General features: G+C 45.3%; 2 protein-coding genes across 4 annotated transcripts in view; one reads left to right on the top strand and one right to left on the bottom strand.

Moving 5' to 3' along the window:
• LOC143345756 (uncharacterized) overlaps positions 1-8469 on the bottom strand; it is a 30876-nt gene extending 22407 nt beyond the window's left edge. The window contains exon 1 of the mRNA XM_076773147.1: positions 8386-8469. The gene's annotated coding sequence lies outside the window, so the exon portion shown is untranslated. The remainder of the gene's footprint in view (positions 1-8385) is intronic.
• Positions 1106-14963, top strand: LOC143345755 (sodium- and chloride-dependent transporter XTRP3). Of its 3 annotated transcripts, XR_013080306.1 has the most exons (13): positions 1107-3264; positions 6195-6427; positions 6617-6637; positions 6833-7054; positions 7203-7313; positions 7394-7635; positions 8191-8335; positions 8417-8618; positions 8695-8854; positions 8942-9104; positions 9180-9380; positions 10528-10595; positions 10946-11084. XR_013080306.1 is itself a non-coding variant. In XM_076773144.1 (12 exons), the coding sequence occupies exons 1-12, from the start codon at positions 3015-3017 to the stop codon at positions 11096-11098; spliced, it is 2103 nt and encodes a 700-aa protein (XP_076629259.1). In that variant the 5' UTR covers positions 1108-3014; the 3' UTR covers positions 11099-14963. The 3 variants fall into 3 exon arrangements, 2 of the variants coding, with proteins under 2 accessions (XP_076629260.1, XP_076629259.1); XM_076773144.1 differs by lacking the exon at positions 10528-10595 and having other exon boundaries at positions 1108-3264; positions 10946-14963; XM_076773145.1 differs by lacking the exons at positions 6617-6637; positions 10528-10595 and having other exon boundaries at positions 1106-3264; positions 10946-14963.
• Positions 14964-15474: the final 511 nt, after the last annotated feature.

The following is a 15474-nucleotide window of genomic DNA, read 5'->3' as shown; positions in this document are numbered from 1 at the left end:
TTGACACCATTCTCGAGCCGATGATAGTTCTCATGAGTGGATACCCTCGTCATCTGTACGCGAGTGCTTGTTGCACCCGCGAAAATTTCGTGCCAGTTACCGTGACACGGAACGTTTGCTCGCGAATCGTATTCGACGAGCGACGAATTCGTGCCGGGGTAACCGATTCGACCCTTCGAACCCGATCGTCGACTTGCAAACGGTGGACCTGGCTTGATCGCGATAACTGGGCGGTATGAATTAGGAAATGATCGAGCCAAACGGGTCAGAAACATGCTTGTTCTACGTTCACCGATCTCTGTACGAAATGGTTTCGTAGAACTCTGGGACCTGATCGATTTGACTCGATCTGTTGGTTCGAAATGCTATTTATTTGCTCGTGAAACGATTATTACCATTAAGAAGTCAGTTTCAATTCTTTAAGTTTACGACAGGGTCAAGAGACATCTGCTGTTTTTAAAAATCGACATTCTAGCGTTTGTACCATCACTCTGGAAGGAATTCTGTATGCAGCTGGGATTGATTAATACGATGTTGCAGACTTTAAATGCGTTTCTCTCGAAATGTAATGTTCTTCACTGGCGTAGATGAAATCTCAAACACTATACGGTTTAAACGCATGTGTTTACTGCGGGCGTGATGAGAACACAAAAAGTCAATAAAGGCTATTAAAAAGTTTATTTTGTACTCCCAAAGGATAGTTAAATAAACTGCGAAAATGGTTAATATGGTTGAATTTTTTAAAGTTTACACGAGACTGCCCCCTTAAGTGAAAATTTAGCTCGAATGATGGACCATCAGGACCGGGAATGTCCTCCGACGAAAATGGAACTCGGTTCGAAAATTCAATTCGCAGAGACGCGAGGAAACTTCGCGAGATCAGTGGGTAATCGCGTCGAGGACGAAAATGGCCGGGATTGGCTGCGACCAAGATCGATGTGGAGGCGCGCGCGCGTGCTTCGAGGCAGAACGCGTTGGCCAGAAACGGAGGTCAGAGAATCGTCCTCTTTCGGGGAATGTTTCGAGGGATAAATCAGCATGTTTCTCTCTCTCTCTCTGTTTCTCTGGATCCTTTCGATTTTCACCCCGACTAAAGTCGGCCAGTGGAAACTCGGCCGCTCCAGGAACGCGTCGAACGGTCTGGGCTCGCGGGGAAACGGAGAACAGCCGATGGTTGGGAGAACGGAAGAGCGTATGCGCCATATGCACGTAATTACCGCGGCCAATCGGGGATTGAAAGCAGTGGAAAGCTTTATCGTAGCGCGTCGAAGCTCCGGGGTCCGCTTCGTCGGTTGGTTCCCTCGCATGCGTGCATGAACGCGCGCGCGCGCGCGCGCAATACAACCGCGCAACGGTGGTTAGGCTCAGTCGGATATTGACGTTCGTATGCACGGGGCGTGCAGTCAGAGTTCTCTTCAGACAACCACCGAGAGGCGCTCGAGGAATAATTCGCGCGGGCTGTCCGTTGAAACGTAACTTTAAAGGGACGAGGAAAACCAGGCGTGACGAAAAAATAGATATTCCGCGGCGAGGAGGGAGGCTAGCGATACCCAGAGCTACATGGCTCCGAAAACCGTTCGTTCCCTGCACCGTCCACGCGTTTCCTATTCGCGTTCGAGCGAGCGTCGGTTCGATCAGCGGACCGTCGGCTCGAAATAATTTCGGACGATTCCAGTCTGTTCGTCGCGAGACGCGATCCAGCCGCTCGTCGTGCAACACCTTCGTGAAACGGGAGCATAGAGAACCACGGTGTCGGCGTGCAAAAGGAAGAGGAGTCGTAACAGAGCCAATAAACGATGCTGCCCATTTAGTAAATCGTCGAAATTTCGCACGGTTCGAGACCGCACCGTAGTACCGAAGCTTATGTCACACGCGATCAAGGACGCGAACGTTTACGGAAGAAGAAAGAGGAGAAAACAGGGAGAGAGGATCGGAACTGTAGAAACAGGTCGAGAAGATAGAAGACCGAGGGCATGTACCGATATCAGGACGATATATCCGTGTCGACAACGTGAAACGTGAGCTTCCTTCGATTCCTCCGGTTCGTTACAAGTGATTTACCCCCCGTTGTGCTTGGACCCACGCAAATCTCGCGATTTTGATGCTTCGTTCTCGCGCGAAAGCCAATCCGATGCTCGCTGCCTCGCGAACAGAGAATCTACTCCCGACGGTCGTCGTACGCGCCTTTTCCCTCGATCATCCCCGATTTGCTTCTTCCGAGTCGCGTCGTCGTACGCTTTCGTTTCGGTTCTTCCGTTGATAAAACCCCTTTCGCGATCCTGGCGAGTACCAGCTAACGTGCAAATCGAAGGAAAAAACAACCACTCTCCCTCTCGTGCTCGACCCACGCCGTTATCGATTCAGCTCGCCGCTCGGGATAGAAATTTCAATCGTTGATATTTCCCGAGCCGCTCCGCGAGATCGGAGATCCTTCGTCTCCGTTGGCGCCCTCCGTAAACGACGCGCTCTTTTTCGCCCCCCGTGCCACGACCTACACAACGCACGTGATTTTCTCGCGCCTTTTCGATCGATCGATGCGAAAGAACGACACACGAGCCTCTGATACGCGAACTGGTCGTCAGCGCAGTACCTCGCCGCGTGTCTCCGGTTTTCCGTCGTTCGCGAGAAACGCGAGCGTACGTCCGCGTGGGAGCTGCTCGCGACGAACAGGCGCATCGTTCGCGCCAGCCATGCCTTCCGCGTTACCCTAAGAAACATTTTTTCTAACCGCACGAATCAACGGTAATCACGAGATACTCTCATAAATTATACGTAACGACTCCTGTTCCGAACTTGGCCTTTCGCGCTTCGTATCGTCGTTGTTGTTTGTTACTGTCACTGTTGTTATTCCCGCTGCCCCGTAACTCTGTTTCCCCTCGTCGCGATCGGTTGCCCTAATCGGTGCTGGTTCATCGAGTCGCCTTCAGCGCGGCGAGAAACCGAGAGGAACGGATCCCTCGTCGTCGAGAATAAGGAGAGTTTTAGCTTCGAAACGAGAGACCACGGGGTGAAGAATGGTAGTCAAAAACGATAACACGAGAAATGGGCACGAGTTGGCTCCGTTGAACGAGAATCGTCAGGCTGGCCAGAACGTGACGATCGTGGTGAGCGGAACGCAAAATGCTGCCGGAAGCCAAGAGTCCAAGGAGGACAAGAGGGCAGAATGGAGCGGCAAGATGCAATTTTTCCTCAGTATTATCGGTTACAGCGTGGGACTCGGGAATATCTGGAGGTTCCCTTACCTGTGCCAACAAAACGGTGGAGGTAAGCGACTCGCGGCGAAATATCGTCGCGTGGCTTCCGGAGATCTCCGTACCCTCGTCCCTCTTATTTCGGAAACCATGAACGATTCTCCGTTCTCCTACGTCGTACGAACCAGACATTGTCCTAGAGCTCTAGATCTATACCGCGAACCAATCTCTACGTCTATGCTATTTTCGTTCACCCTAAGCATCGCTTAAAAATACATGTACCTATATATCACGGGTCTTTCGCGTGTCTTCGAAATACCGCGTACGCGGAGGCGATCTCTCCGCTTCGATCGCGTTCCGTCCCCCTCTCCTGCCGCTCGATCTCACCGAAATCCACGGAAGGAAACCCGTGGAAACGGTAAGATCCTATAAAATTCGCCCTTGAACCCTCCGGGGACTGCCATCTTCTCCGCGACCTATGCCTCGGTCGCGTAACTCGATTATATTCCGATGGAAACGACGCGAGGGCGGATCGGAAACGCCGGCTGGCGCGCATCTAGACGGCGCGTTACGTGGGTGGAGGCGCAGCGGCGAGGGTGGCGGACCCAGGTCGCGAATGAAATCACGACTCGGTTACGTCACGGACGATCCACGGTTTACGAGACCGCTAAATCCGTGGACGTCTACGCGAATCTCGCAGCGGAAGTTTCCACGTCCGAACCGAGGTATTCGCGTTCTACTCGCCCCGAAACGGTTTCGAATTTTTCGAGCAACGCGTGTAGCTCTCGTCGTCGCCAGAAATCGCGGGTACCCTGGTATCTCGGGTACCTGATTCTCTAATCGATAGACCTACTCGGTACCAAAATCATGCCGCGGCCTCCTCGACTTTCAATGGAATTTTCCCGTACCTCGACACGACACCGACGTCGAGGCCGACGCCGACGCCGACGTCCGACGCGCACCGATCGATTTTTACCATTCTATCGAGACACACGTAACCATTTAGCATCGCGTTGCCGACGAATCGCGTTTATGAATCGTGTCTCCCTCTCGAGATTTTTCAAAACTACACCGGGGATTTCGTAGAGGAACATCAAACGATAACAATAATTCTTCGAAAATCAGAACACCGTGTTTCCCATCAGTCGGTCTATGCACTATTATAAATATAGTCACGGTTGAATAACACCATAGGAATTTCCATTCGACGAATAGTTAATCGCAGAAGCCTATACTGAACCCTTTTCCACTGTAGCAGAAAACCAAATTTCAAAGCCATAATTTAATTCATCGTATTCGGGGGTTCTAAAGCCTGAATCACAGAGTTAAAAATATCTAGGAATTCTCTTGTATTCGTTAATAGACGTATCGTACCGTTTATAAGCAAGGTCAGGGACTTATACCGAAACAGAGGATATCGATATTGTATCAATATTCCCGGTAACGTCTGGGAAATTCTTCTAAAAATAGAAGTTCAGTCCTCGACTTACACGGTCAATTCATTACAGAGCATTCCACGAATGTCGAATTGCATAAGCACGATGTATTACAAGAAAAAGGTCAGACTAGGTTTAAAAATAATGCGATACCGTCGATATAGGGTGTGTTTACAGTGTCGAGTAATTTTTGTTTACAAGGGATGCGCTCGATGCCAAAAATGTTCATTCACTGAACCTGCTCTTACGTCCGTGACCGATTCTATAGTACGCGTAACTTAAAATATTTCCATCGCAAAGAGCTGATTTCACCCCCTCGGAATTTAATGAAAAAATTACCGATATCGAAAATACATAGTTTGAGGCTCCGAGTACCCGATTAAAGTACCTCGTTCTCAATCACGTTGATCGACGATAAATTCTTCCGATAGGGACCCTCGACCATGGTCGAAACGTAAACTTCGCTCTATTAATTACCCTATTCACAGTCATAAACAGTATCAACCTTTATGCTATCGGTGGAGTAGCGTTGCGGTGATTACTTAGTCCTTTGTGCTTCACGGCCACCGTAGGGGGACGTAAAGAGTTTTGTGCTGTAAATCGACAGGCACGTTATTAATTTACTACGGCGTGCACAATTTCTATAAAGAATAAATATATGCTACGGTGGCCAAAGGCATATATACAATACTCTATGTCTCTGTCTGATAAAAGCAGCTACAGGGTTGTCCCTCTACGATGGCAACGGCGAAGGGTTGCAAAGTTTAGGTTGTAGAAACGAAAGCGCCCCTTACGCGACGAGTTATCCCTTCGACGAATACGTTACGAGGGAACTTAACCATCCGTACGAGCAGTTTTTGAATGAAACGATACAAATTCTGACCAGTTATTTTCATAAATGCGAAGGGTCGAGACCACGACCTTCTTAATACGAGCCCTCGAAACCAAGTAAAACAGTAATTTAGTACAAAAATAGCTGGCTAGAAACACGTTTAATATACTGTAGTTCGTTTGTACGGGTTGTCGTTGATACTTTGAGCCTGGCCTTATTCAAAAAGCGGATCGTAAACTTCCGCGGGAGATCGAACGGGGGCAGCTTTCCAGCGGGTTGCAACGGAATTCGCAATACCTCGCGAAACGGTGTTGTCGTCATTGATCAATATATCCGTCGCGTAACGGAATGCCTCCCGAAATGCTTTCGACTGGAGGAGAAAAAAACACGGACCAGCCAAGATCGAACCGGTAAGCATGTACCGTATGTACGTACGTACGCGTCACACGATCAATACCGAACCAGACACTCAGGCTGCGGCTGCCTCGAACTAGACGGCTACGAAAAAAGGGGAACGGAGAACGTTCTCTAAGCAGGGACACGCAGAGCTCTGCCAAATGGGAGAGATTAACAGAGAACGGGTTGCGCATTCATTCCGTAATAAGGGGTCGGTGGAACAAGAGGATCGCTGGTATGACGAAGGGGTGGGAGGGGAGGCCAGCGAACGATATTATTTTACACGAACGAATAAGAAGAAGGTAGATCGCTTCGAACAAAAAACGGAACGCTTTTCAGGTGCCTTTCTCATCCCCTTTTTCGTGATGCTAATCCTAGAGGGTGTACCCCTCTTTTTGATCGAGCTGGGTCTCGGTCAACGTATGCGGCAGGGTGCCCTTGGCGTATGGAACACGATACATCCGTGGCTAGGCGGTATAGGAATAGCGTCTTGCATCGTCACCTTCTTCGTAGCGCTTTACTATAACGTCATCATCACCTGGTGTTTCTACTATCTATTCAACTCGTTCGAGGTAAGCATCCACGACTGACGATCGATCGATCGCGCCCGTTATTCCGTCGATCGTAAACGGCTCTGATAACCGAACGACTTTTAATACAATCGATCGCCGGAATATACGCGACGATCGTTAAACGAACCCCAGCCAATTATACACGATACGTTCGAATAACATTTCGATTTGTGTTTCACGCTGCGTTAGGCCGTTACGATTAAATTCGGCGTAAGTATTCTACCAATTACAATGCTTATTTTTCCAAGCATCGTGCACGCTCGACGACCGAGAACCAAATAAAAACGGGACAGCACGCGTCGCGCATGCCGTAGACACCGAACGTAGACAGCTTCTGCACAGCTACAGTTCGATGTACGATCCGTTATCTTCTGGAATCGTTGAAATCTTGACAATTTAATTTAGGAACCGTTGCCATGGGCGAAGTGTCCAGAAATCGATGGCAAGCCGGTCGAGGAATGTGCAAAAAGTTCCGAAACTGCCTATTTTTGGTACCGTACCACGCTAGACGCGGCCCCGTCGATCGAAGCTGGTCAGAGTCTCAAGTGGTGGATCGTCCTTTGTCTGCTGTTGAGTTGGATCGTCGTCTTCTTTATCGTGATGAAGGGGATACAGTCGTCCGGAAAGGTAAAGGAACGCGAACTCTTCCGTCTGCTTCTTTCTTTTCCTTGCAAGGACCGTTTGCTTTCTCACCCCCCACGAATTTACTCCTGCTCGTAAAAAAAGCAAAAGTCAGATACTGTGTCAACGACTTATTTCTTTGCTTGATTTAAAGGTGGTATATTTTACATCCATGTTCCCGTATTTGGTGCTTACTATCTTTTTTATTCGTGGAATAACGTTAAAAGGTGCCAGCGCTGGATTGGCCCATATGTACACGCCAAAGGTAATTAACGAACTTCCATTCAAACGTTCCAACACGTTCAAGCACGTTTCCAAATTGTTTTCCCTTTGTCTCGTGCACAGATCGAGAAACTGTTAGAGCCGACGGTCTGGCTAGATGCAGCGACGCAGGTTTTTTACAGTTTCGGACTAGCGTTCGGCTCCTTGATCGCGTTTGGGTCTTACAACACCCCGGACAACAACTGCGTCCGGGACGTGCTACTGGTCAGCGGTTGTAATGCCTTCACTGCTATTTACGCAAGCGTCGTAATATTCGCCATTCTAGGCTTCAAGGCGATGACAAGCTTTGATAGGTGCATCGTCAGGTAAACGAATATTTTTGTCATTTTCCCCCGGGGAACAGCGATGGTGAAACGATTGCTAAACGACATACGTATCGTGACATTGTTATATTCGTTAAATACGTAACTATACCTCGAAGAGACAACGTTGCAATGTCGAGTCGAATGAAACGAAAATTTCGACGTACGCTTTTTCAAAGTTTCAACCACTCAACGCTTTGATGCAAATCGTTTAATTATTATATTTAATATCGTCAACAGTTTCGAGGATATCTGGGTCCATTTAGACGGGTCGCCCTGTACAGAAGCGTTGAACTCTACTTCGCTTTTAAAGTAAAGATGGAATTGATAATCGTACTAGGTCAAACATTTTAGTTAGCCTTCGAAGGTCTACGACTAACAAAAGCAAACATTACTCGACGCTGTTTACATTCCCAACGATACCATATCATATCTAAAGTTGACATTTCCTTCTTCCTTACGATATATTATATGTATACATAATTTGACTGTCACGGTCCAGAACTGTTTATCCCTTATCTCTTATATTTTATACACGATTGTTTTCTTGTTTTCCAGTAACAAAGACTTACTTTTCGACAACGGACTCATAGCTAACGAGAACATTACCATGGAGGAATACGACGACATTGTAAATAAGTTCAATGCGACGGCGATGAACTTCACGCTTCGTTGGTGTAGCCTCAGCAAGGAGCTGGATAACGTGAGCATTGAAACGGTTTCTCCGTTTTCTATTTTCATGTTTTGACTTACCGTTCAGACTGTAAATCGATCGATCGGTTAGGCTGCCGAAGGAACGGGGCTGGCTTTCATAATCTTCACGCAAGCGATAGTCGAGTTACCCGGCGCTCCGTTTTGGTCCTGTATTTTCTTCCTGATGCTCCTCGCCCTCGGCCTGGGCTCGCAGATCGGTATACTCGAAGGCATGCTGTGCGTCATCTTCGACATAGACCTGTTCAAGAGAATAAAGAAACAGTACATGACAGGTACGATCGACATAATCTTCTTCCTTCTGTCAGAAAAGTTTTCAGTAATACCGAACAACCGTGTTTCCCTTCTCAGGGGTAGTTTGCACCATCTGCTTCTTCGTTGGTCTGATCTTTTGCACCGGTGCTGGTGAATACTGGCTCAAAATGTTCGACAGTTTCGCTGGTACCATTGGCCTGGTGATGGTCGCGCTGATGGAAATGATATCAGTCATCTTCATCTACGGACACGAAAAGTACTTCTCACGATCCTTACTATACGATTAGAAATAAATGAAAATACGAATAGATTGCTTTATAAACATTCTCTCTTCGACGACTAGGTTCACGAAAGACATCGAAGAAATGACGGGATACAGACCGGGAATGTACTGGCAAGTTACCTGGCGGTTCCTCGCTCCCATAATTATGGTTTGCATCCTCGTTTCTAGTATCGCGTCTATGTTTATCAAAAAGCCTGAATATTCCGCGTGGGATGCCGTGCAGGTAAGAATGAATCGTCGCACCTAAAAATTACCCGTTACGTTTCTTATCTAAACGTGACTTCATTGTTTATTTTAGGGTGAGACCGTAGTCACCAGTTATCCCAGTTGGGTGCTGGCCATAGCGGTCGTCATTATTTTTGCGGGTATCGCGCCAATACCGATCGTTTTTCTTTTGAGACGGTTCCAGTGTGTCAAGCTGGACGTCGACATCCATCAGGGAAGTATACGACGCATCGACACCACAGTTTCTACCAAGGAAATGATGGGTGACGTTGATGTGAGTTGATCCGAAAGGACTTACTTCCCAATTAATTCGTATCGCCAACAATGATCACGTATTTCTATCATTCTATTCACTTATACATTTCTCTATACTCGATGGAAGGGGTATGAATAGCGAGGTACTGTTCCTTCACGAAAAGAAGGCACAGCGTTTTTACATTTCCATTCCCTCGTCACATTGGTCGCCATTGGTCTAAGCTACTATTCTTTTCACAGCCTCGCTATGCATCTTCCAACGAGTATACACGTATTGTCGTCTATGTGCTTCCTTTTCCTACATCTTCGTAGCTTCTGTGTCTCCACTAAAGAGATCCTACGTACGAAAATTATGCTCGTTAATCTATCGACATCACTTATTCTACAAGAATCTTCTATCACTGGTCTATCGTATGACTCACAAAGGTCTCGACGCTCTCACCGAACGTATACATACTCGTGGCAGATGGTAATGGCCGCTCAAGACCGTTTCTCGGTACCTCTAACCCGGAAGTACCCACGCGTACAAATTTCAAATCGTTCTGGAAAAATTATTTTCGGTTGCGGGGATGAATTACAATCATTTTTGGTCATTACACATACCCCTGAAATCCTACCCACTTTCGAGAAAAAAATTCGAGTAGGCACTGAAATTTTTCGACAAAACTAAAAAATTTCAAATCGTTTTAAAAAAATTATTTTTAGTTGCAGGGGTCAATTACAATCATTTTTGGTCAATATACATACCCCCGAATTTCTACGCATTTTCGAGAAAAAAATTCAGTACGGACGGAACTTTAAACGTTAATAACTTTTTAACGAAGCCTCCATCAACAAATTAGTATTCTTGATTTTCGTCTTATTTTGGCCTCTAGAATCCCCCATTAAAATTTTTCCCAGGGGTGGCCGAACACCCTGTATGAATGACGCGGCAGTCAAAGCGTTAAGCAGCCATTGTTCTCTGTCCCGAGTGTCACTTTTTAAGGAATACACAAAGCACGCTCATACGCTAGTTTCGACTACGTAGCGACCCTAGTCCATCACAGTAGAAAACTACTTAATCAGCGCACCAAGAATCACGAACTAATCGAAGGACGGGGGTGCAAATCGAGGTGCGTTGGTTAAGCTTGAACGAGCATAAAGATTCACGTTGGGCGTACCTGCAGTTGTAGGGAAGCGTCCGTTCTGTGTGCGGTAACGTCGATTAATCGCTTCTTCCATAGCTACCTTACACGTGAGTCCGTAATATACTATGTTTACGGAATGCTTTTAGCTTCTGTACGCGCGCTTCGCACTGCCGTTTTACTCGCAGAGCATGAAGAGGCCCCGCGAAACGCGAGGAGTTCCGATGTCGCACCTGAAAAGCAAAACAATACGTATTAGTTACACGATCACTCGTGGCAAGAAACGCTTTCTAGCTTCAAGTATCGCCAATACCGCACTGTTCACCGGCAAAGAGTACGCGCTAGTTGGCCCACGTTTCGAACGATTCACGCATAATATAGCCGTAGCTGCGATTGTTACGTTCACGAACCGATTGCAAGCAATGCTCGACCCGTAATTGAGACGATATACGATTTTCAGTTGGACGAATACCACGATCGTCTCGAAGACTTCCCCGAGGAAGACGAGGACATCAACAGCGACGACGACAATAACAGCGCACCGCCCATTACGAAGATCGTCCCTAACAAACTGCAGGGTAAACCCTTCAAAATGGAGGTAATGGACTTTTAATGCGGGTCGTCCTGGGTTCGCAGTCTCTTCTCTCACGGCGTCTCCACAAACAGCGAGAAAAGGATAATCGTCGTTGTCCATACGAAGATTTCGGTTGTCGGGAGACGCGTAAAACGATACGAATTACCGTTCCGTTGCGGACAAGAACCGAACGATCTCTCGAAAGCAATACATTCACGTTCCGTCGGGCACGCGAAACGGAATCGTACAAAATGAATAAAAGTAGAAGAACAAAAATGTGTAAAATTCAGAGGAAGAATATCTCACGGCGTACAGGACGCGTTGCAAATGAGAACGATCGACCAGAGATCGGTTTCGTCGCGCCTCCGTTCGCTTCGTCGAATCGTTTGTTCGGTTCTATCGAGACGCGAATCGTTTTTAACGGCCTGAACGTCACCGGACGACATATTTCTCGTTTAGTTCGGCGGCCAAACGGGAAACGCAGAGAAAACGGAATCGCGCGTGTACCCTTTTCGCGTCGACGTCAGTCTCCCTCGTTCGCGATTTAGAAAGAGCCGCCGTCTGCGTTCGCGTCGAGATAAAACGACGCGTTTCGATCTTTCGTCTTCGACGCCCGGAAATCGCAGAGAATGGAAACGAATTGGCGTTACGGAAAGGAAGAGACGCAGCGAAGAAACGACGATCGTAGTAATTGCTCGCTCAAGGCCGTTTCCTTGATTGCAAATGATTCTTGCACTAGTGCTTATAAATATCAAATTTGTATACTTCTCGTTACGATGTATTAAATTTAACTGTTGGGAAGTAAGCACTCGTAAACTTTAGATGATTTTCAAAATTATAACAATTGAAATTAACATTTGTTTTAAGGAAATATTTAAAAACTATACCGCGTACAGGCTTCTGCACAGAGAACACACGCTAACTAGATGTAACTTCTCGGTGGCCTTGAGCGGCCATTTGATTTTGTCCCTACTATACACGAACATAATGCATCAATGACCTGCGCACATCAATGCAAACAGGCTCGCGGTTCTGTAATAGGTGGCGTGAAACCACTCTTATCGACTTGTACCAACAAGAGAGGTCATTTCTATTACTTTAGCGCTATGTCTCTTCCGCCCGTAACGCAATGGAGACTCGATGGGCGTTGGGAAACGAAGTCGAATATTTCTGCGAGTCGCCAGGTTCATTTGATACCCGAGGTAATCGATCGGTCGAAAAGAAAGCTTTACACGATAGCTATATCGAGTGTCTGTACTGTCGTATGATTCTCGGTCTGTTCCTTCAAACGAAAGACATAGCATTTGTTGCTAAGTGACCAACCCTTTTACTTGTCAACACAATGGAATGGTCGAGATTCGCGTGCAAGTATCAAGGTTGCATCTATCGAAGTTCTACCACTGACCAGGTATACGAGTAGACCTACCACCTAATGTATTTTTTCGGCCCGATTCTCTGGGGCTCTAGAGCCCCATTACCATTTCCGTGTCACTCGCAACGTTACCAACAGATTTAGAAATGAACAAAAGAGGAAGTGAGACAGAAAATGAAATTTCAGAAATTGTATTATTTTTTAACGAAATGAAAGCTGTACGGTCCATAATTGGACATTAATCGATTAATTTCATTGGAGTAATCAATCGATTAAGGTTATTTAAAAATTTCAAGATTATTAAAATATCTAAGAATGTATCTCATTGATACGTATACCGCAAATCCTCTATTTTTTATTTTAAATTGTAATACATCATTTATTTAAAAAATAACTCCGCAAAAACGTATTTGCGACTCGAAATCAGTATTATCAAACCGCGCATCGGGGGCCCCAGGAACTCCTCATTCCACTTTCGCACACTATGCCCAATTGAGAATTATTGAAGGAAAATGAATTGATTATATCCATATGTATATATCGGACACATCCCTCGCAAACACGCCGCAAACAATGAGAAGAAAAATGCCAATCTGTCTTTTTTAAAAACCCTGCAACTGATCTTTGGCTTGCAACTCGTCCTCCTTATTTAGCAATTATTATAAACGTAGACTCATTAAAATTCGTAGAAGTAACAAAGTTATAGTCATTTAAAGGGAAGAGTACCCAGCGGTTAATAATCATATCAGAAATTTTAAATGCGTTTTTCTTGAAACCATTTTTTCGAAACTGGCTGACATAATATCACAAATTCAAATTGATTGATGGATTTGAAATTTATAGAAACATGCCTGTAAATATAAATTAATTGGAAATAAAACAAGTTAATCTACATTCAAAAAAGAAAGGCTTGATGATGAATGGAGAAGACTGAAGATGATTTCTTAAGTGTTTGAAATAAATTTTACATAATACAATTAACTACAATTTATCCCTATCTTCTGCAATATAGAACAATTTTATATTGTATATTTAATTTTTATTTTGATTGTAATTTCAAGCTTTAGCCTTTGGGTGACTATGTGGGGCAAACAAAACACGCGTGCTGTTGCTAAGGGTCGTGTCTTTTTATTTCATACGGAATCTCGTGACTCTCTCCGTTATCCAACTAACGCGTTTCGCGTTTTCGATCGCCTCGCTCGCGTTTCTGGAAAACAAAAACCGATCCCCTATTTCGGGGGAACGTCCATGCGTCGCCGTCCAACCATTGTTGCCGTGGCGAAATCGACTTTTTCACCTTCGCCTTCGAAAAAGATTAAGTAAAAGAGTTTCCTTCATTGAAAGAAGAAAAATTTTCCAGTCTTTTATTTTAATATGATTGATTTTAACGAATCAGCGTTTTTTTAAATTGCTAAACAAAGAGGACAAATAGGACAGTATTTCCAAATTTTTCCAGATTTAAAAATTTAAAATTACATTGCAATTCATTCGGTTGTTTAAACTCAATCGCATAAATAGTATAAATATATGAATGCACGTCCATAAGCATAGTAAAAAAATGTCTTTTTTTTCATAGTTAAAATATGATTAGGGGGTCTTGAAACGTGTATTTCCGTAAAAAAAAATTTTGAAATTTTTTTTACATTATGGTATTTTGCTTATATGCGAATTCATAGATCGGAAAGTAAAAAATGCCTGGGCAGTCGAGATTCGATATCGCATACCAGTGATGCTAGGTCGAATTTCAGTTGTGTTGAGAGCAAGAAGAGTAGACTTACATTCGCCGCCTTTCTCAAATCCCCGAAGCTATACGAAATTTCAGAACTCATATACAAGGTGGTTGTGCATTGGGTGTGTAAGTGGAGGAGCAGTTTCCTTTGACCACAGGCTTGCCGTCTGATAATACTGCACTGCCAACTCACATGTATTTACGCACACACTACAGCTTTCTGCCCATCAATACTAATTCAGTGAATAGTTTCTCAACTGACCGCCATCCATGAGAAGAGGCCGCTAAAATCACTTCCGAATTTCCAGGTCGGTATGGCAGTCATATTCGGCCGCAAAAGTCCATAAGGTGATTGGTCTACTCGTATACCACGTCTGTGGTTCTACTATACATGGAAAATCAACCTGTCGTCATTCAACTTTTGTAAAATCGACTCGTAGACGGTGGCTACGTTCCTACTGCTTCCAAACCTCAGGGGTAAGAGAAACGTCGGGAGGAGTTGCAAATTCTCGAAACCTAAACGATTAGGGGTAACGCGCCTATAACGCGTAGTAGCGCCGTACGGATAGGACATAGCGTACAATAGACGGTAAATCACGTTACGACTACGTATTCGTAAAATACTTCCGATTCGCTAGAACCCCGATTACTTAAGACGGAAGGTAGACCCGCGAAGTTTCCGTCAACGCGCTCCCCCGAATCACGCTTGCCGCGTTCCCCGGGACGGGGAGAGAGAACGTCGAAAAGAATTTGTAGCATCGTACTTAAAAAAACTGCGGGGGAAAAAACCAAAAAAGAATAAACGAAGCAGTGATTCGAGTCCTTTAGCTTTTTTGAGTCCAAGGAAGCCGACGTCGGTCGCACGGTCGTTCTCCAAATCGGAAAATGGCACTATTGACAAACCCCGAGACACCCGAGTACCCGGCTATAGTATATCCGCATCGTATCACTTTGTTCAAACAAAATTATCTCGCGTATAACCTATCCCTGAATCTATCAATACTCGAGTTTCTCCGACAACGTTTCTATCTCTACCATTTTGTTCAAATTGTCTCCTACGTTGCACGGCTGTTATTAACATTACTTTTTTTTAATAGCAGTCAAGCTGATTGTGAGCCTGCCTTTACACCACTCTGTATATGTACTGTTTATATGGTGTAATAAAGACGTTGTTGTTATCATTACAATTATTATATAAGTCGAGTAAATCCCGTTAAAAGTGACCTTACCCAATCTCTGCTCAGATTAAATACAAAATAATCAGATTCTCGAATACCCAGATATGTCGGGTGTCCGGTTTTGAATCGATAGGAT

Source organism: Colletes latitarsis, chromosome 9 (genome assembly GCF_051014445.1).
Source record: "Colletes latitarsis isolate SP2378_abdomen chromosome 9, iyColLati1, whole genome shotgun sequence".
Classification (NCBI taxonomy): Eukaryota; Metazoa; Arthropoda; class Insecta; order Hymenoptera; family Colletidae; genus Colletes; species Colletes latitarsis.
Note: the sequence above shows the minus strand (reverse complement) of the source record. Positions and strands in the feature narration are given on the sequence as shown.

Excerpts from the sequence above, each read along its gene's own strand:
- LOC143345755 (XM_076773144.1), top strand. The coding sequence starts at position 3,015 with ATGGTAGTCAAAAACGATAACACGAGAAATGGGCACGAGTTGGCTCCG. Across the intron at positions 3,265-6,194 it reads GTGCCAACAAAACGGTGGAG|GTGCCTTTCTCATCCCCTTT; the intron begins GTAAGCGACTCG and ends AACGCTTTTCAG. Across the intron at positions 7,055-7,202 it reads GGATACAGTCGTCCGGAAAG|GTGGTATATTTTACATCCAT; the intron begins GTAAAGGAACGC and ends CTTGATTTAAAG.